Source organism: Triplophysa rosa, linkage group LG10 (assembly GCF_024868665.1).
Source record: "Triplophysa rosa linkage group LG10, Trosa_1v2, whole genome shotgun sequence".
NCBI classification, from domain to species: Eukaryota; Metazoa; Chordata; class Actinopteri; order Cypriniformes; family Nemacheilidae; genus Triplophysa; species Triplophysa rosa.
In genome coordinates this window covers 24,800,346-24,821,810 of record NC_079899.1, presented here as the reverse complement: position 1 = coordinate 24,821,810, position 21,465 = coordinate 24,800,346, and the positions used below count along the sequence as shown (strand labels likewise).

General features: G+C 38.7%; 1 protein-coding gene across 3 annotated transcripts in view; it reads right to left on the bottom strand.

Moving 5' to 3' along the window:
- The window catches only part of sash1b (SAM and SH3 domain containing 1b), a 65,656-nt gene that overhangs the window by 14,653 nt on the left and 29,538 nt on the right, over positions 1 to 21,465 (bottom strand). Inside the window, exons 1-2 of one of the 3 annotated variants that reach the window (XM_057343215.1) lie at positions 5,681 to 5,793; positions 19 to 147 (exon numbers count right to left, since the gene is read on the bottom strand). In XM_057343215.1, the coding sequence (XP_057199198.1) occupies positions 19 to 147; positions 5,681 to 5,701 (150 nt within the window). In that variant the 5' untranslated portion in view covers positions 5,702 to 5,793. Of the gene's footprint in view, positions 1 to 18; positions 148 to 1,446; positions 1,899 to 5,680; positions 5,794 to 21,465 lie in introns of those variants that run through there. The other 2 variants (XM_057343214.1, XM_057343213.1) reach the window with 2 other exon arrangements.

The window sequence follows — 21,465 nt, the reverse complement described above, 5'->3', positions numbered from 1 at the left end:
AAAATGAGTTGATTTTACCGCCTCTGCTGCCTGAGCGACTCTTCTCTTGCGTAACTCCTCCATTCTGTCGCTCACGTCGCTGTAAGATGTGCTGTAATACTCAGAATACTCCTGGGCCAGATCCTCAATGTTGGCCAGAGATCCATCCTACAGCGGACGACAACGATGGACTCATTATTTACAGTTATCAAAAAAAAAACTGTGAAATCTGAACTAGAATGTTTAATTAATAATAAAATAAAAGAGAAGGTGAATAAGTCAAATATCCACCTTTGGATAAACTTGCCGTGCCTATACCATGTGCCTGTAAAACTACCGCAGAAGAGATTCATTTTGAAACTTAAAAATGATATCTACCTTTCTACGGAGTACAAAACGTTTTATTATCAAAACGTCATGTCATGTATAGTTCAACAGAGTCATGCACAGAAACGCTCTATATCAACAGTCATAAAACATCACCTTTCTTAAAAGTCTTCCTGCTATTGTATGACACACACGCACGCGCTTGACCCGTGTTACGAGTTCAGTTTAGACCTTGAGGAGTTTAAGGGTAAGACACCGTCGCTGAATCTGCAACATCATCTCCTTAAACTTTCCCCAAAGAATTTATGAGCATCCTGACATTTCAGTGAACCACCATATTTAGACTATGAACAACACAGAACTGAAGTTTTAACCCTCATACCAAGGTTAAGTTTACACTTCACGTCACCAAATCATGATATTTATTTGAAGAAGCAAAAAATTCAAATCATTTACAGAGTAACTTCTGTTTAGGAACAGAAATGACGTCATTAAATCTGTACCTTTATTACAGAGGAAACCCAAACCAACAACATGACATTAAAAGTGCCGACATTTAAAAATCCACGGCTTTATTTCCCAGATTCCTAACACATCTGCCTTAATTATTTAGTATGCAAATATTCATCCTATCAATATTAATTCGACTAATTACACAGAAACGGATGTTAAATGCAGAGGATTTATTCACAACACATTTACCTGTGAGACATAGACAATCAAAGATGGCATCTCTTTACTAGCTCAGCTATTTCTCCGAGACATCAATGAGTTTAAATGGAGAACAAATAGAAACTTCTGCCTAAGCCTCATCTGCGTCTCAGATATTTCTCCCGAAGAAAAATGGACAAAAATCTCACAAATGTGTCAAACTGAGCTCAGATTTGTCAAGTCTGCGATCAAAAGTCAATATTATTGAACGCAAACATTTCTCATTAAATTGACCCAAATCCAGATTATTTTACCACTACATTCATTCATTTCATGGATTTGTCTCGTTTGTATCTGTTTTTATCTCCTCTAAACTATAAACGTCTGAGACTAAATTGATACTTGAATGAAACACAAACGAGAATCTTCCGAGCTATAAAAGAGCAATAATATTTTCCTCCGGGTAATAAATGACCACAAAACACTTACCAAGATATTCATCAAGTCTGTCCATACGTATGAAAAACTGTCCGGCGTGCTCAAATCCGCACAAACGTCTGGTTCAGCGTCTGGTTCAGTCCCCATGTTAAACAATCCAGTATAACGCAGTAATCGACAGATGTGTTTAATCCAGAAACCCCCCAAAACGAGAGGTTTACACAAACGTCAACGCGTTCTTTATCCCGTCTCTGCGAAGCACATTTGTAAATAAATACTTCCCAACACGACTTCTGCTGAGACTTTAAACACTTCGGCTGTCTAAAATATATCACATTCGACAACACATATCTGATAACGTACAACGCAATACGCAACTTCAAAATTCAATCAATCTTGTTGTTTTGAAAGACGACTGCTCTGTGAACTCGATATTCCTCATTGGTTTAAATGGCCGGTGCAGCCCGTGTGATGTCTGGTGTGCACCTGCGAGGTTTTATCTCTGATGCTCGCAGACACTGAGCGGTTTATCGGGGTGATTAATATTCTGCAGACTGCAGGAGGAAGTGACACGGCCAAACAGCCACTTGGCTCAGATTTACACGCATCAATGAAGACTCAAAGACTTCATTCAGCACTCCGACAGCCTTGAAGGACATAAACAAGGAAGTGCATTATAAAAACAAACACAATTCCAAAACAACACAGACCAAATGAGCCAAAGCATGTATGGATGGATGTTAATGTCAATATTCAAAAAGGGTGCAATTCATCCAAAATGAAAACTGTGTCGTGATTTGTTCTCAACCTGCATGATTTTCTTTCTTCTGTTGAACACAAAACGAGATGACGTCATACCAAAGTCTAAGACTTTGTTCTCAGTGGCCCCCCTTTGGCCCCCCCAACCAGAATGAGATTTTTAAATAATTTTATTTTTATATTAGAATAATAGTAGTAATATTTATTAATGATAATACTAGTAAAAACTTTACATGTTCCCAGTAGTATTAATGGCAATGTCAAAACTCTTAACCATTAGATTCAGGCATAATACATTTTTTGAAATGTGCCACCCTAAGATTTGTACTGGCCCCTTTGTGCCACCCCATAAAAAAAATCCTGGGGGCGCCACTGTATGTTCTTAGAAGACGTGCCAAATATTTTAGCCTTCATAGAATGACACATAAATGATCACATGTGTTCAGGTAAACTGCATCTTTCATTTCTAGTACATGTAAACATTCTCACAGACACAACCTAAAAGTAGAGGACCACCGTGAATCTTCCACCCCACTGTTTGCGCTTCTTTTCCCACCAAGCTCAATTTAAAAAAAGAACGTGATCGTATTTTGTTTAAATATCAAGTATGCCCGGGTTATGAAGCCAAGCTCCAATTTGCTAAAAATGGCGTGTTTTTGGAGAAAACGCTGTAATGTGATATCGACAAATGCCAAGCAGATCTGAACGCACAAAACAGATTCTCATACTCGTGAGACGACATGAGACGTTCCCTTCATTTCGCTTAAAACATGCGCATTCCTTCGCGACGAGAGGCTCGGGGTCTCGTGGTCGCGCTCTCTGTGACTAGCTCGACTGTGCTCCAAGAGAGAAGCATTCGTTTGTTAAGTGACATGCCCTCAAGTCAAATCTGGCCACTTTTCATCGGTTAAGAAAGACAGCAATGAGAAGAGTCCAGATCTGTGATGTGACGGGACAGGCCGTGATAAACACTTTATTATGATCCAGTCACATGACCAGACTGCCGTCTCCAACGCGCAGCACATGCACCGCATGCAAACAGCTTAAGCCATGAGACAAAAAGAGCTGTGAAGCATTTATACATTGAAGTCACATGTACTGTATGTGTGCATAATTGTGACATTTGGACCAGAAAAGCAGTTATCATGTAAATGCATTACAAATGCATCAGTGTATCTCAACAAAACTGGCCAGGAACACATCCAGATCAGATTATATAAAAAAACCTCTCTAATTCATTATTACATATCAATAATTAATGATTCAATAAAAATACAAACAAATTACTTGTTGTTTATTTTATTCTATTATTTATTCTATTTCTGTCTATGATCTATCTATCATTGTTTAAATAAAAATGTTCATGCTTTCATATATTTGTTATTACAATAATAACATATCAGTAGTATTTTTGATTTTAAAAAATATCATTTATTTTCATTTGGATTGTTTTCTTGATAGGTTTTGTGAAATTCACCCTTGTGTAACTCATGACTATAATTAGGGCTGTTCAACAATTAATCGTGATTAATCGCATCCAGAATAAAATAAAATGAGTGTTTACATAATATATTATATGTCTGTGCACTGTGCATATTAATTTTGTATGTATACACACATACACATACATGTATATATTTAAGAAAAATATAATATATAAAAATGAATAAATGTATATGATATTGTATATAATTTAAACTAATTATTTTTTGCTACGCTGCAACATATGCATATACTGTATATATACAGTATTTATAATACTGTATTTTGTTTTACATATATTTATCTTTGTTTGAAATAAAAATCAAATCAAAAATAGTATTATTCATATTTTCACTTGTGTTATACATACTGTATTTACACTTGTATGTTTATAACACAAAACTAATATGCACAGTGCACAGACGTAGATTATTATGTGAACACAAACTTTTATTCTGGATGCAACTAATCGTGATTAATCTTTTGACAAGCCCAAAAACTCAACATCCCAGACAGCTTACAGAAACAATATGACCTAAAACCTCGCTAACTGCCAGCCAATGCAAATTAATAACACAAACATCCACTCCCTCACCAGGCGGTTTGTGAGATAAAAGAAAGAAATTGCATTTAAGAGGATTTTAAATGAGGCACAATCAGGGGCGGACTGGCCATCTTGCGTTCCGGGCGTTTTCCCAGTGGGTCGCTATCGTTTGGGGCCGGAACGGACGCTTTGGCCAAAAAATGTGGGCCAAAAAATGCCAGGGCCGATTTTTCTTTCCAGTCCAGCCCTGGGCACAATGTCACATCACCCGGGACACAATGATAGGTCTTCGCGTGTCTCTGTGACATCTTATTTATCTTCTCTTCTTTATGAAGAGATGCTTCACCCTCAGAGGAGTTTACTGTACCTCCTTATTAACCCAAATCCCCTGTGTGAGATGACACGGATGAGAGCTGGACATCGTAATACAACTACATCCAAACTAGTGGATCTCTTCCAGCAAACCATGAGAAGCTTTCTCACATGTTCCACAAAGAGGGCGAGAGACGTTTTGGCTTTGAGAGAGAAAGAGAGAGAGAGAGAGAGAGAGAGAGAGAGAGAGAGAGAGAGGAAATGACACAAACAGGAATTCTCAAGGATACATTTCAGCTGTATCACTGTCATTCATTAACCCCGCACAAAAACGCGAAGGGAAAACGTCGAAATAGTTTCTAAATAATGGCCGTGTTTCACAGCGTGACACATTTCCAAGTGTGTCAGAGGAAATCCTGGAGTTCTCTCCATCTGCCTGCGGGACACGTGAACGTGTTGAAACGTTTAAGCTAAAGAGGGCTTTTAATCGAACGCATGTGCGCTGATCTGTTCTCTGTCTGTTTCTGTTCAACTCGCATCCTTCATATCCTCGCGTTCAAACAGACGTAAAGAAAACGTCTGAGGGCCAACGGTTCCTTCCATTCTCAGACAGCAGAGTTTCTTTTACAATCCAAACCAGACCAAACATCCAAACGTGCTTTAAACTTCAGAATAAACACGCACAAACAGAACGAGATTGTGTGTCCTGAAGGAAAGTTTAGGTTTTCAAGTTTTGTTCTGCACACATGAAATGTCACATCAGACCTACAGCTTTCATAACACATACACGTCTTATAAAGCTCGGCGTGTAATTCAACATGCTAAGAGATATACAGTAAGACAACCAATCAGTTGACAGTATGCAAACATTGTAATGATGTCGTGGCAAAAGTTTTGAAGAACAAAAAAGTGATCTGAAACACAAATCTGAAATGATCCACCAGCAAAGTTTGACAGTCTGTAATTTAAGCTGTTAAGTCTGTGTGATTTCATCTTTAGGTTTGGAGGTTTAGAACCAAACCAAACCAGAACGTTTGAGGAACATTCATCTCAAGATCATGAACGTGGTCTCACTGACACGCTGTATTGCAACATCCTCTCATTCATTTCTCTTAAAAACTTAGTGACAACTAGAAGACGCTTTGGTCAACAAAGAGACGAGATTCTTAAACAAAACATAACACTCACCACTGTTGTAGAGTCTAGCATTCGGCTTTTATCTTCTCAACGTGTGTGAGAGTCAGAAAGTTTCCAGAGCGCTCGGAGAACAATACACGCTGCTCTGAGCCGAGGAGTGACCGCAGACATCCATCATACAGACCAGAGGAGGAGGTTAAATGACACGACACGTACTGCAGGGCGGAGCTCCAAACTCTCTCTCTCTCTCTCTCTCTCTCTCTCTCTCTCCACAGCCGCAGGACAGTCATCTACACTAACAGCAGACTAATATAATATAGACGCAATATCATAAACTTCCACCTACATGTGTGAGACAGACGGGGTAAAACAGATTACCCTCAATACAACCATTTGTTCCAGATGACAGTTTCACAGCACGGACACAGATACTGTATGGTAACAGTTTGACTATGTCAGGTTCCACATGAAGTGTGTTTATAAAGATATTGCATAGGCTATTGACATTTAGGTCTATTAAAGAGATCATTCTGTCATCATTAATTCTCCCTCATGTCATTCAAAACCTGTATAGGACTGTATAACACAAAAGAAGATATTTTGAGAAACGTCTCAGTAGTTTTGTGTCTATACGACGGCAGTCAATTGGGTCCAATGTCCAATCTTTTGTCTTCTTCACTAGAAAGAAATGTATACAGGTTTGGAATGACATGAAGGTGAATAAATGATAAAAGATCTTTCTTTGTTGAACTGTCCCTTTAATACAATTTCTCATCTTGCATTTGAACTACTAGAGTGTCTCAACAAACATCCAAAGACAGATTAAAATGATTTATAAATCAGACATTGAAACGAGCATTGAAATATGGTAAAAGAACCACAAATCAAGATATTTGTAGAGATCAGAGATGCAGAGTCACGTGTTACCAGCAGAGGGCAGCAGACAGCAAGTGTTTTACATCACTGCGCGTTTGATTGACATCTGACTAAAGAAGTGTATGCCCTCGGGCAGAACTGATTAAAACACAAACACTAACCATGATGATAAACAAAGTTTCTTTTAAATACAACTTAAAAAGGTGCAAAACATGGCCATGGGTTTGAATGTTCTCGTATAAATACCACAAGTATTTGAACATGGTTTTGTATATATACTGTATATATATATTTACACTACCGGTCAAAAGTTTTGGGAAACTTCATTGAAATGTTTATCAGATTAAAAAAAAAAAAACTTTGGATCTAAAAGTGTATGCTTAAATGTCTGAAATTAGTTAAGTAGACAAAAATAAAATTAAGCAAACAAACACGTTTTTTCTGAAAAATGTTTTTGAAATACATAATTTTGACTGAATAATGAAGAAAGAGCCGCCGATAAGAGCACACAATACATGGGAGCTCCTTTAATATTGTTTAAAAAGCATCTCAGGGTGAGACCTCGAGAATCTGCTTGATAAAATGACGAGAAAACATGTCTGCAAATTCTAGTCAAAAGGTGACTACAATGAAGATGATCCAATATAAGACTTTTTAATTTACAACATAATTCCCAATAATTCCCTTTGCAAACCCACAGATCTTCTGCAGACTCTGACCTCTGATGTGAGAAGTATCTTAACCAACTCTCTTTGTGTTTGGAGTCCTGGATTTTATTAGATCAGTGGCAGTAGAGATTACAGTCCGCAGCAGATGGCCGGACGGAGGTAATTCAGCATGTGTGTGTGTGTGTGCGTGCATGCGTGTGTGTGTGCGTGCATGCGTGCGTGTGTGTGTGTGTGTGTGTGCGTGTGTGGACAGCAGACCGGAGGACCAGTGCCAGAAAGGGCAGTTTTGTGCACCGGTCCACAGCAGAGAAACTGAACTTGTGAGTCTGTCGGTCTTCTCTCTGGATTTCACATCTCACTGGATCTTCCAAACCTCACTGTCTTTCACCGCATTAGTTTACAGAACTCTGAACCAGTGACCAGTTCAGACATAAAATCAGTCACAGATGTAAAAAAGACTTAACAGTTTGTGTTAAAAAGGTTTTCATTTTTCTTGCTTTTTAAAATGTTGTACACAGATTTTAATGTTCACAAAAACACTTTTGTGTTTTCAAAAACTCAAATTCAACATGGAGTTTTTTAGTTGACCTTTTAGGAAAATTTGTCCCGGTTTCACAGACACAGCTTAGTTATGCCTTAGTTGAATTAAGATATTCATGTCGCTTTTATAAAAACGCCTTAGAAGAATACATTACTGGTGTGCATCTCGAGACAAAACAATGGCACTGATATATTTTAAGATATTACTGGGCAAGTTATATTCAGTTAAGACAGGTCACACATTCATATTAGTCTGAGACTAGCCTTAAGCCTTGTCTGTGAAACCGGGCCTTTGTCTTTTTTTCATTTTCATGTCTTGTTATTATTACCAAAAAAGCCTTCTGAAAAGGCCAACATTGTTTTCCTCAATGAAAATGATGTTTCACCCAGAATCAGAAAAATAGATCAAATAAAATGGAAATGTAAAAAAAAAATGTTGGCACACGAAAGCGTTGATTTATAGATTCACATTTCATCTGGACTTCAGGGGGGAAAACGGTTGAATAAGATATAGCGTTTGTCTGCTTTCATCAATAAACAAAGATTATAATGACTCTAATCCCAGAGTTTAAAGACACAACGGTTCATCAAAGTGCTCGGCTTGTTGTTTTGTGCTGTTTGTGCCATTCAGTCAAGCAAGAGAACATGTGGTTCATGCCCGTAACATCTGTCACTCAAAATACAAGCTGATTCTTCCAGACAGTGGATATCTGCGCTTCTCTCGGGGTCATAATCTCACGTAAATCATGTTCTGTAGAACAAAAAGAGATTTCCACGGTAAACTTTGTGTGCCCTTCTGTGCCCAAACCGCCGACAGCACATCCCAGATTAACGGCACAGATGTGCAACCTCAATTCGTCATATTCATTTAGTCTTTCTATTGTGTAGCTTTAATTCTCCCTCTTAAAAATCAGGATTGATTCAGGAATTCGGCAAACGTTGTGACATCGACAATCAATGTGAAAATGACTGTTTACTAATGCATTTTGTGCATTTGTGAGATTCGGACTGCGTAGCACATGAATTGCATTCATGTAAAATTAACAAATAAATTGATTTCAAGTTAAACGCAATAGAAACAAAAGAAAGATGCTTTATAAAAGCAACAGCTCTGACTGTAAATCAGACAACGGCTGTGTTTCATATGCAAGACGGCTGTGAGCGTGTCGACCTCCCGGGCAGCAGCGTATCATCTGAGCGTCCTGTCTAATCAGGGCAGACAGCTAAGTGGATTCTGACAGGTCTCCAGAGGACCACGAGGTTAAACAGACACGCCTTTTTGTAGCCAGCTGTCACTCACGGTACAAGACAAACCGACACGCTACCACACGAGGACAGCTCGAGAAAACAACGAAGATGACAAACAGCCCAAATACATTGCAGACAAACTCACTGGAATCAAGTGTTCTAACATCAGAAACCCATGAATGGTTTAAACAAAATTCTTGACAACAGATGGATGATATATTTGCCCTTTACTGTGAAAAAAACCCTGGTAATTTGACAGAATTTGACTATTATTTTCTCCATGTAAAATGAAAAAAAAAAAACAGAATTTTACATTTTTTTACAGATATTTTCATGTATTTTTGAAATACGGTAAAAAACAAAAAAATTCTAGAAAAAGACCGCAAATTTACAAGAAAAACGTGAGAAAACATGTTTTTTTACAGTTTATTTCTGCTGAAAATGTCTGTTTTTTTAACAAGATTTTTTTTATTAAATTTTTGAAATATGATCAAAATAATTACAGAAACAATCAGCAAATTTACAAGACAAACTGGGAAAACTATTTATTTTATATCCTTATATCCAGTAATTGTACAGGAAAACAACGGTATATATCTGTCGCTCCAGCTGACATAAAATTTCCGTTTTTTTTCCAGTGCTGGAGAAAATGCTTTTTATTGACCCAGATGAGTGATCTGGATTCCTACTATCAGTTATATCCCATATCGGCTCGGCAGGGCTAGATTTTACACACAAATATGTCTGAGCTCTCAGCTGCTTATGGTAATTCTCGAACCAACTAGACCCCAAAACTGCTGTCAGTCACCAAGAAAACCATCTGACCCCCAGCAGCTGACCCACATAAAGTGAGCCGTCTTCAGGGTCTCCTCACTGCAATCTATTGTGAAAGTCTGAATGAAGATTTAATCAGATCCGCCTAACGCCAACCGGAGACCATTCTCTAGAGATCTAAGGTTACACAACTGAAACTTGACCTGAAGAAATTGAAAATGATGTGCAGGTGATGTCGTCCGTCATTGACTTGCTGATATATGCATGATTTATTTCTCTTCTTCTCTAAAAACACATTTGTAAAGTGTGAGTTTATATAATTTTTTCATTTTTTGTTTTTGCATATAATCACTCTCTGTGAAAAGTATAGCGTTAAATAAAAAATGATGTCCTATAATCAACTGGCATGTGCTGCCCGGACCCATTGCCTCATGAATCATGAAACACACATTGATTTTCCAGTCGATGTTGGGACGGTCCCCCCTCCCCATGTGTGTAATTTAAGGTTGGATGCCCAAGTGTCCCCTGCTCTCATACCTGTCGATAAGCACTGATTCAGGATCCGTCTCCACCAACACAGCAGACCAGTGAGAACACCAGTAAAAACATGCTGCCGCACAATGATAAAGCACGCTTGACTCAATAAGACAGCCAGCCAGAAAACACATTTAAAACAAATAAGATTAAACAGCATCCCGATGAAAAATACATTCCAGTGTCGCTGATGAATTTTTATACCTACAGACATGAATAATCAAACTTCTACAGCTTAACAAGTACAGATAACAAAGACAGATCATATAAACACAATCGTCCCGCATTAAAGCGAGGAGAAGAAACACACTCCGTGAGAGAAAGTCTTTTGTTCTTTATCTAGATCTGAGGTAATGACCCAACATATTTAACGTGTTAAGAAATAATACGCACAAATTTTGAAGTAAAGGAATATTCAAGATCATTTTGTGGTTGGCTCTTCGTGGACCAGTTGTTAACGTAAACATTTCATTGGTAAATGTGGGGGGGAAACGTTATAACCTCTATGATGTTGGAGGGTTAAAAGTGGTTGCCAGGGTGTTTGCTTTACGGTTGCTAAGAGACAATAATGTACTGTACGTAGCACGAACCATGGGGCAAAGTTTCATATTCAGATGTTTGTTCAAATTGCCACAGCAAGCACCACTACATTTATATAGCGGTACAGACGATGGAGGGGATATGCAAATACCCCATTTATTTTTTTATATAATAAACAAAAATAATAATAGTTATGCATCTTAATCAGAGCATCTAGGCACAATAGAAATGAGAGTAATGTTTAATTACAGGACGTGTCCTGCTGCTCTGAACTGTGGGTCTGGTGAGAGATGCGCTGTGTTTCTGTATATAAATCTCATCTTCAATGAGAGCAGACGCACCGCTGGGCAGATTGAGATCTCAATTACCCTGCTGAGATCCATTTATCCTCCTCTCGGTCTCTTCACGTTCTCTCTCGTTCACTATCCGCCTGGATTTTTACTTTCTAGCTATTCCTTCAGTTTTCTGTGTTATTCTCCTGTTCGGAGCATTTATGCAACAAACAACAAACTTTACTATTAAAAAACTTTCCACTTTTTACGAAAAAGCAGAAGGGAATTGAATATTATCTTTTGTGAGATTTATGAGATTAATGAGAGTAAACTCATCTTTTGGATATGAGTTTTCTGCTATAGTGAATTGTCACGGATGATAAAATGAATCTCATGGAAACAGAGGTAAGATCTCAGACTAGCCGTCTGTTGGGTTAGAGAATGCTTTTTAATGTCTTTTCTGCTTAAGAACATCTCTCTTTTCTCATTTTCTAATTAAAACTCTCAACATGCATTCCCGTATCGGGAAGCAAATGTTCAGCCACAGCCGGAGCTCTGTGCTGAATCAGTCAAACCCGGGCCAGACGAAACTAAACATTAGAATCTGGTCAAACTGAAGATCAACTTTAATGACCGGCTTGTGGAATTGTGGCTATACCAGATCAAGGAACCTCCAAAATATAAGAAAATGAAAAAGTAAAAAAGTGAGTTCAAGCGAAAACTGCACTGTCATTGTTAACCACGGAGAAAGAATGAAAAACAAAGAACTTTAAGATACATCTACATTTCGATATTTCATAATAAAATGATCAAGATATCACTGTATGGCAATAAAAAGATTAATGCAAACAAACTGCGGCTGTGATGGACTATTTCAATGACTTTCTTTTATGAAACACAAAAGACATTTCTGTGTAAATAAGATTTTTTTCCAGCAAAACAACAAAACAATTTACCTGAAACTATAAACATCATACTTGATTCTGATTGGTCAGTCGCAACATTCTGAGGTCTGTTATCCTCCAATAACAATGACTAAAACTGATAACCGTCCATCTGGGTAGTGCAAGTCATTCTGACGGTACTAATTAAATGTTTAAAGGAGTAATTCACTTTTAAATTAAAATTTCATGATAATACACTCACCCACATGTCATTCAAGCCGTCCATGCGTTTATTTTTTTCGGTTTTGAGGAAAGCTTTCCATGGTTCTTCTCCATATACTGAACTTCAACGGGGGCTGTTGCGGTCCAAATTTCAGTTTCATCGCAGCTTCATCGCAAAAGACTCTACATGACATCAGCCGATGAATAAGCGTGTTGTCTAGCAAAACGATTAGTCATTTTCCAAGAAACCTAAAAAAGTATAGGCTATACTTTTTAAACATAAATATATGGCTTGCATTGCCTCAAGGATGCGTATCCACGACTTAACGTACAACGTCATCGCGTTGGAAAGGTCACGCGAAAGTTTCGACCCAGTGTTTACGAGTGTGGAGAAAGAAGACCGTTCAAAAGGTCTTGGATGATAAATGACACGTTAGTCTTTGTGCAAGATTATTGTTTAAAACAGTCAGTTCGTGCGCATATCAGGGATGTTTAAAGGTTTTGAAATCTACGTCACGCGTAACCTTTCCAACGTGATTGCGTTATATCGAAGTCGTGGACGCGCATCCTGGAGGCACTCCGAGGCAGTGCAAGCCATATATTTATGTACAAAAGGTATAATATTTTTTAGTTTTCTTGGAAAATGACTAATCGTTTGGCTAGACAACACCCTTATTCATCGGCTGGTGTCGTGTAGAGTCTTTTGAAGCTGCGATGAAACTGAAATTTGGACCTTAACCAACAGCCGCCCGTTTAAGTCCATTATATGGAAAAGAACCCTGGAAAGCTTTCCTCAAAAGCCTCAATTTGTTTTCCACAGAAGAAATAAACACAAGGACGGCTTGTATCACATGTGGGTGAGTGAATTACCATGAAATGTAATGACGAGGACCCCTTCACAAAGCATCCCCTAACCTTTAAGTTATCCGTTATTTAAATTGAATAAGTCCATTTTTGTAAGAATTACTTTTAAGTTCTAACTTAATAGTTCATTTGTTTCCATTGCGCTGATCATTCTTACAGTTTGCTGCTGTGAACACAAGTGTGGTGAGATCTCACTCACGGTCTAAAGAAAGATGTTTCTGCTTCAAATCAGATGGTTGTCTATGCTGAACACGGACAAACCGTGTAGCCAAAGTGAGAGAAAACTGGCAGGCAGGCCGAGGCAGCTACCGAAACAGATGCTTCATTTCACGCCAGAGAGTGAGAAAGTACGAACATGTGAAGCTGCTTCCCAAACGTCTGCACGGACTGAGCACACACACTTCATCCACATATTAATGTTTTCCTTCAACTCCCTAAATTAAATCATTCCTCAATGTTTGAAATACCCAAGAACTCGACCGGGAAAAGGACATCTGCAACCCATTACACTTGACTTATCTCGGGAGTAAAACCGCGTTCAATGGGAGTGAAAATAAGGCGACTTGATTTTATCCAACGGTAATTGAATTTTAAAGGTGGAAGTTTCATACCAAATTGGAGCCAGACCATAATCTTCATTACATTAACCTGAAAAGAAAATATCGTTTTTTTCATAAAAACACGTACGCACCATTTGTTTAAATTCATGGAGATTGTATGTTAAATGATGGTGGTCTCAAGGACATTAGAGCATCTACACATTCCAACGGAGACAAACATTTGGGACCGTAAGAGAAAAGAGAGCTGTTTTTGTCCTCAGGGGGTGTTAGACGAGAAGAGCGCAATTTGGCTACCACCTTGTGATCACAGGAACGCCTGACGAGGCCACAGCTGTCATTATCACTGTTTCCACAAGAGCGCCTTCGATGCTTCACAAATCTAACGAAAACGATCATCTGCAGGCAGTTTACAGGAAAACAAAAAGGTAAAACATTTACATTCAGTCATTTAGCAGACGCTTTTATCCAAAGCTACTTACAAATGAGGTAAAAACCTGGTCTCATTTAGCCTAGCACAGTATACAAAGCAAAGGATGGGTTTTCATTAAGAGTAGAAAAGAAATAGAAGTCGTGTTTTCAGCCGATTCTTAAAGATGGCTACAGAATCGGGCAGATCATTCCACAAATGTGGAACAGATCCAGAGAAGGTACGTGAGAGCGATTTTTTCCCTTTTTGGGATGTAAAAACAGAAACAAATGAGTTTTGGTGGCTCTTTAGAGACTATCCGTCGTCATGACAATGAGAGAAGATGCTTAGGGCAACATCAAACTTTCAGAGCAGATCTGCAGGACAACCATCAACGCACCTTTATCAAAGAAACTTTGACGTTACGGGGCGTTACAGTATATCATGCCACGATACCGCGATACAAAAATACGTATTCTGGAGCTAATTGTTTTACTATGTGACATCTGTTTAATCTGGTTGTTTGAGCTGCCAAAGCGCAAGTTAACATAATGTTTTTGTTTCAAGTTTGTGCTTGTACTGCGTTAAGAAGTAATCTCTACTTTGTTCAACATACCACGATATCATCGTATCATGAACACAGTATCATGTATTGCATCGAATCGTGAGCTCAGTGTATCATTACACAGCTAAAAGATTTTCATTCATCCTTACATTCGGTCATCTGTCCTGTATGCTAACGTAAAGCTCTTAACATATAGATTTAGAAACCATTCTTTTCTTCTTTGGATCAGTTGTTTAAGCAATAAAAACAAGCCATACTATGCGCAGGTGAGTTATGTTTGATGATAAATAATAAATGTACATTATTTTATGTACCAAAGATATCACATAATCACTTGAATCAAACTGCAGATTTATGAGAAGTGTAATTAATTTCCTTTAAATGTATTAATTCCCTGTCAAAACACAGAGCTAATGTCTTTTAGAATGAACCGTCCTGTGAATAATAAAAGCCTGGAGTGTCGAGCTGTTTTAATGGCGCTCAGGGGAGCTATCTGACCTTGAGTGTTAACACGAATATTCTTCAGGGTTTCTCCATCACCTCTCCGGCTGTTAAGTGCTTTCCTCAGGGGGAGAAGACAGAGCTGCTGGATTGGCTATAACTCCTCTGCCATTATTATGTGGGTTATATTTCCCAAAAGTCATCTAATTTCTTTAAGTGTGGGGGGGGCGGACGCTCTAAAACAACACAGCAGCACATTATTATTACAGACAGACATTTCCTGCTTCGGCTGGTTCTTCCGTGCTCATTGCACTCGTAGTCAGCAGATTATACAACAATATACAGAATTTACAAACTAGATTTTAACATTTTCTGAAATCCATTGTGTGATGCGTAGTGTTTTTGTTCTTACTCTTGTCATAAATGTTACTTTTCTCCCTAATCATGGCAGGTCGCCAATGGCAGGGGTTCTCAACTTTTTTATCTCCAAGCCCCGCCCTGTATTCAACAATATTTAAAGTCCCCCTCCCACACGAAACCATACAATTTCTACCAAATTAAATATTTTAGTGCTTAACATTAACTGGAATTTTTTATTAATTATTAAAATGGCCAAATAATAATACATATATTTTTTATGTATTTCAATGCTCATTTTGTCTCATTTTAAAATATTGGTATTGGGATTTCTGTCACCTGTTTCATCGACACCAGGAGAAAAAATAAGCAATCACTTAGACAGGTAACCGCATACCTCTCCTCAAATACATCGTATACAATTCAACTTACAAACTAGCCCAAAGGCTGCCTTAATTTGAAACTAAATTTACGTTTTAAATTTAAATTAAACTGACTTGCAAAATCTAGTTTAAAGAGTCTCCTTAAAATGACATTTCATGCAGTGTGTAATGTTGCTGTGTGTGAATGTAAGCAGTCTTGCCAAGTTGTAAAGCCGAAAGTGAACGAATAACAAAGTTATTGGCTTGGGAAAAAAGGAGTCGACTCTGAATCACGCGAACGAGTCATCTGTCGTTCTAATTTCAGTTCCGGGTCAGACACTCCACGCCTACGTTCCATTTGCGATGCGGTAGACCAATCACAGCAGACTAGACCATCAGACCAATCAGATCAGAGTGGGCTGACAGAAAGGAGGGGATTAGACAGATGAATCGCCGAACGAATCATTTGAGAGTCTGTCAAGATGTGAGGTAACAATAACTGCCTATTATTAGAAAATGAAAGTGTTTTTACACTGTGTATGTACGTTAACTTGTTGTTGTACACTCCATAAACCAAAGTAGGACTTTAAAAACCACAAAATATTTACTCTTTAACCAATTTCAACTGAAAGGTCTAGTTTGTGAAATTTAGCGACATTTAGTGGTGAGGTTACAAATTGCAACCATTGGCTCACTCAACGGATCACTGCTCACCACTATTTTTAAAAGCACTAAGATGGCTGACACAGGACAAAGATGTCGTCACAATTTCCCTTCTGAAGGAGATAATGTATTTACAAAAATTTTGTCCGTTAAGACCTACTGTAAAAACAGCATGGTGAATTCCATACAAGGGGAGCCGTGGCGTATTTATGAGTTTATGTAAAACTAAACTCTATTTTTGTGGGAAAACATATCTAACATTACGAATAGATTTCAAAAATATGGTGCCTCATAAAGCCTTGAGCTTTAGTTTTCCAGTAGCATGTCTCGTCTTTCCTTCACTGATCTTCATGCCAAATCAATGTTTCTGGAAGAATGCTTCCACACGACGCACGGAGCAACCGACAACATCTACCCAGAGCGAAATGTCAACAGGCCAGTCACAGCCCGCATCGCCGCTCCGTTTCCTTGGTGTTGTGGACATCAGGGGCTGCCGTGCACCATGACTTACTCTCATTTTTTACCCACATTTGCACACACACTCACAAACACCGTGATCTTATGCCGGCAATCTGAATATAAAAATTTTTCAAAGGATGACTTCTAAAACGCGACTTAAGTTTCAGGAGCCAATGTACAACACTGTACATTTGAGATGAACTCCGATTTGAAAGTAAAATTCAGATTTAAAAGTGTTCCATCATATCCTCACCCTCCTCTCCTTCAGCTCTGACCGTCCTGTAGCCCTTTAAAGACCTCGATGGTTTTTCTGCATGGTTGCCATTTCAAGTTTCAGGGCATGTTTGAGGTCATCTGATCTCTAGGGACCTCTTGGAAACGCTGTATCATCATGAGGCACCAGCTTCTGTGACCCCACGGCTCCACCCCATCACTTCAAGGCTGCAGGGATACCTTTCATATCTAAAGTTCTAGAAAAAGTAGTTTCAACTCAGTTATGCTCCTTCCTCCGAAGGAATGACATCAATGAAGAATTCCAGTCTGGATTTACAGCATGTCACAGTACAGAGACTGCTTTGATCAGAGTTACAAATGATCTGCTATTGGCATCTGACCGAGGTTGTATCTCGTTATTGGTGCTGCTAGACCTTAGTGCTGCATTCGACACCACTGACCACAGCACACTCACACATAGACTTGAAAATTACGTCGGCATTAGGGGAATAGCTTTGAAATGGTTTAAATCTTATTTATCCGACCGTTTTCAATTTGTAGCAATAAACAATGAGGTGTCATGCAAATCGCAAATGGTGTACCACAGGGCTCAGTCTTAGGGCCTCTGCTCTTCGCATTATACATGCTACCTCTAGGAGATATAATAAAGCGACACGGAGTTAGCTTTCACTGTTATGCTGATGATACTCAACTTTATATTTCCTCGATGCCTCATGAAACACAGCAGTTCCATCGAATAATGGAATGCATAGGCGATATAAAAAACTGGATGAGTAACAACTTTTTATTACTGAACTCAGACAGAACAGAAGTGTTACTTATTGGACCAAAAACCGCCATACGTAACAACTAAGAATACTGCTTAACTATTGACGGATGTTCCATAAAACCCTCTTCGTCAGCTAAGAATCTTGGCGTTCTATTCGATAGTAATCTGTCATTTGAGAGCCACGTCGCCAACACCTGTAAAATTGCATTTTTCCATTTTAAGAATATATCTAAACTACGTCATATGCTGTCAATGTCAGATGCAGAGAAGTTAATTCATGCATTCATGACATCAAGACTAGATTACTGTAATGCACTGTTAGGTGGTTCCCCTGCAGGCTTATTACAAAAACTCCAACTGGTCCAAAACGCGGCAGCTCGAGTTCTTACACGTACAAAAAAGTATGAACATATTAGCCCGGTTCTGTCAACCTTGCACTGGTTACCTATAAATCATCGCATTAACTTTAAAATCTTGCTTATTACCTATATTACCTATTGTCTGTGTGTGCGTGCTTGTCTGTCTGTGTGTGTGCATGCTTGTCTGTGTGTGTGTGCGTGCTTGTCTGTCTGTGTGTGTGCGTGCTTGTCTGTGTGTGTGTCTGTGTGCATGTGTGTGTGTGCGCGTCCGTGTGTGTGTGTCTATGTCTATGTGTGTTAGTACGTGTGCATATTGTGTGTGTGGAGTGTTTTGTATGTGGGTATGTCTGTCTTCTGTGTTTTCACCTTTTCTTGTTTTTACAGGTATAACTTTAATTGTTTTGCTTATAGTCAATATGTCTCATTTACAGTTGCTTTGTAATAATGAAAATTGTAAAAAGCGCTATATAAATAAAGTTGAGTTGAGTTTGTTTAAAGCCCCGAGGGGCAGCACATGCGAGCGACCCGATGCCAAGCGTGTCATAACTGCAGCAGGTGCGTGTTCTTCTTCTGTTGGCTGGATCAACTTTTTACCCCCAGGACAATCAAGAGCTGAAGCCAAACGTTGAACCAGAAATCACGACAAGTGTTTAAGGAGGTTGACATTTGTCCAACAAAATGATCTTAATAAATCATAAGACTAAGGCTAAATGAACTTTAAGCAAACACAAAACGCTTATGCGAATGTCCTGTTGACACAAGACAGGAAAAATACTTAAAGCTGCCATATGTAACTTTTCCCTCTCTTCCCACATTTTTTTTAAAAATAATTTAGCAAAATAAAAGTTATTTGTAATTTATGTCTTTACATGGATTAAAGACGAATGACAAGATTTCCTGCACGATAGCTCATAAACCATTATAAAGCTTACCGTAGTGAATTGTGGTAAAGTACGGAGAGCAACTTTTATTGACTTTTTTATCAAAATAAAAAGTTATGAATTGCAGCTTTAGCTTGCGCTCCTTGGGTTACTCAGACGATAAAAACACTCAGGGCTCAAGGGGGCGATAGAGAGTTACCTTCACATTGTGGAGCCATTACATCCGCTGTGCTTTTCAAAACAATGTTACAAATCGTGTCTTGTTGAATTCATTGAGAATTTCAGAGATGCAGATTTGATGAGCTGTATTCCTGCTGGATCTCAAACTGACCCGGCTATTTCCACACACCTACTTTACCCACGCATGTCCAACCGATAACTGAAGTCTAGATGTTAGACTGCCCATCCCTGACCTCCATCCAACCTCTGAGCTGACATCAGCTGAGAGAAGTGCAGAGAGCGGATCTCTTTTACATCTATATACTCGGTAACACAGAAAAGTAACTCAAGCTTTATGAATCATGGATGGAAATGGAGAGCTGAGGTCTCCATTACTGTCCCTGCAAGAGAGAAGTGACAACCAAAGATTTTCCTCTCCGGCACGACACGAGCATCTCATCACATCCGTGACGTTCAGGAGGATTTGAAACATCCTGTCAAACTCAAGAGGTGATAATGAACTGCACTGTGCTATCAATATGAAGCTAAATTAATACAAACATGACATTCTGAAGTGATGATGGAGGCGAATATTTCAAACTAAATCGGCTTCTGTTGTTTCTGCTCTCTAAAAATGTTGGGATGTTTTAAACCCATGGTTGGGTAAAATATGAGCAAACCCAACCGTTGACTTTAAATGAACCTAGAAAATGTTCCCATTTGACCCAAAAGTGATGCCCTGCTATTATTAACATTACAGAATCAACTATATGATTTTTCTACATGAAACAAAAGTCATAGACACATCTGGCAAAGAGAAAACATTGCAACATGGCCAATGTTTTTAAATCAATATCTAAAATTGTCTGAGACGTAAAATTCTTACAGCTCAATATGAATGAATAAACAGTACTTTGGCTTTCCGAAACACTCATGAAACACAGTTCATCAGATATTCTTCAGTGGACTGACACACCTGTCACAGGTGTGACTCACGCACGCACGCACGCACTCTCTCACTCACACACACACACACACTTCCTGTTCACAGCTGCAGGGTTGAGCAGTGAGTAAAGGTGAGAGCTGCAGGTGTAAGAATGCTGTTAAAAGATCACATCACTTCTGTTTCTATTTTCCATTATTAGGTTCTAAAACACACGCTGAGGTTTTATAAAACAGACATTTCATCTGTGCTCATTAAAGGAACAATTCTGACATCACATGTTGTTCCAGACTAGACATGTGCCATTATATTGACCATGCAAAGTATTATTATTTACATTTCAAAATGCTGTTTGTAAATAATTTGTTTATATTTTATAACACAGCTTCTTTTTCACCGTCCGGTTAAGATTCAAAAAATGATGACTTAAAGACAATACATGAGAGTGACTAGAGCGTAATAAAAGCATCAGCAGAGTCTGAAATAAAATATACAGAAAGATATTTACAAGATATTTATAGTTAGGGATGCACCGATGCCATTTTTTAAAGATCTGGTAATACACGCAGTTTCTGCCAATCTCATATTAATCTTGAGTACCTATACAGTAGTATTGCATATGTCGTATCGTCGAAGAGTATTTTGTTTGATCAAATTTATGAAAGAGAGATACAGCTGTACGATTATTTCCAGAAAAAGACGAGCTGTTGGAGGCGGGCAGGGGGGGCGGAACTACAGCACGAGCAGCACACAATACATCATCGCATTAATTTACTATACTAATTTACTAATTTAAGTTCTTGTTGTTTACATTATGCACATACACACCGACTGCCACCAAAACACAAACATATGACTTAGTTTGACTTACCGCGTGCGGTTCATGTCCGGCATCTTTTAGCGCTGGGACCGCTCCATCTATCAGTTTCAAACGATTTCTAAATCCAGCGTTATATCCACCGTTTATATAACATCCATCACTGAAATGCCGTGAACAAACAAATACACCTCAACTTCTCTCACTATTGCAAGAGTAACGAGCTGCAGCTGCAGGCCCACAGCGCAGCCGATCTTGATGCAGCGCAGCCAATCTTGATAAGTGGGTCTTCCTATCGCCCGTTGGTCGGCACGTGGGCTGGCTATTTCTTTCGCTTCTTTGATTTTCCCCGTTACGAAACAGGATCCAGACTTTTAAAAAACTTTACCGAAACAAGTTGGAGTGCTGGGGGAGTGTATCAAGCACAGAAATACTGCGT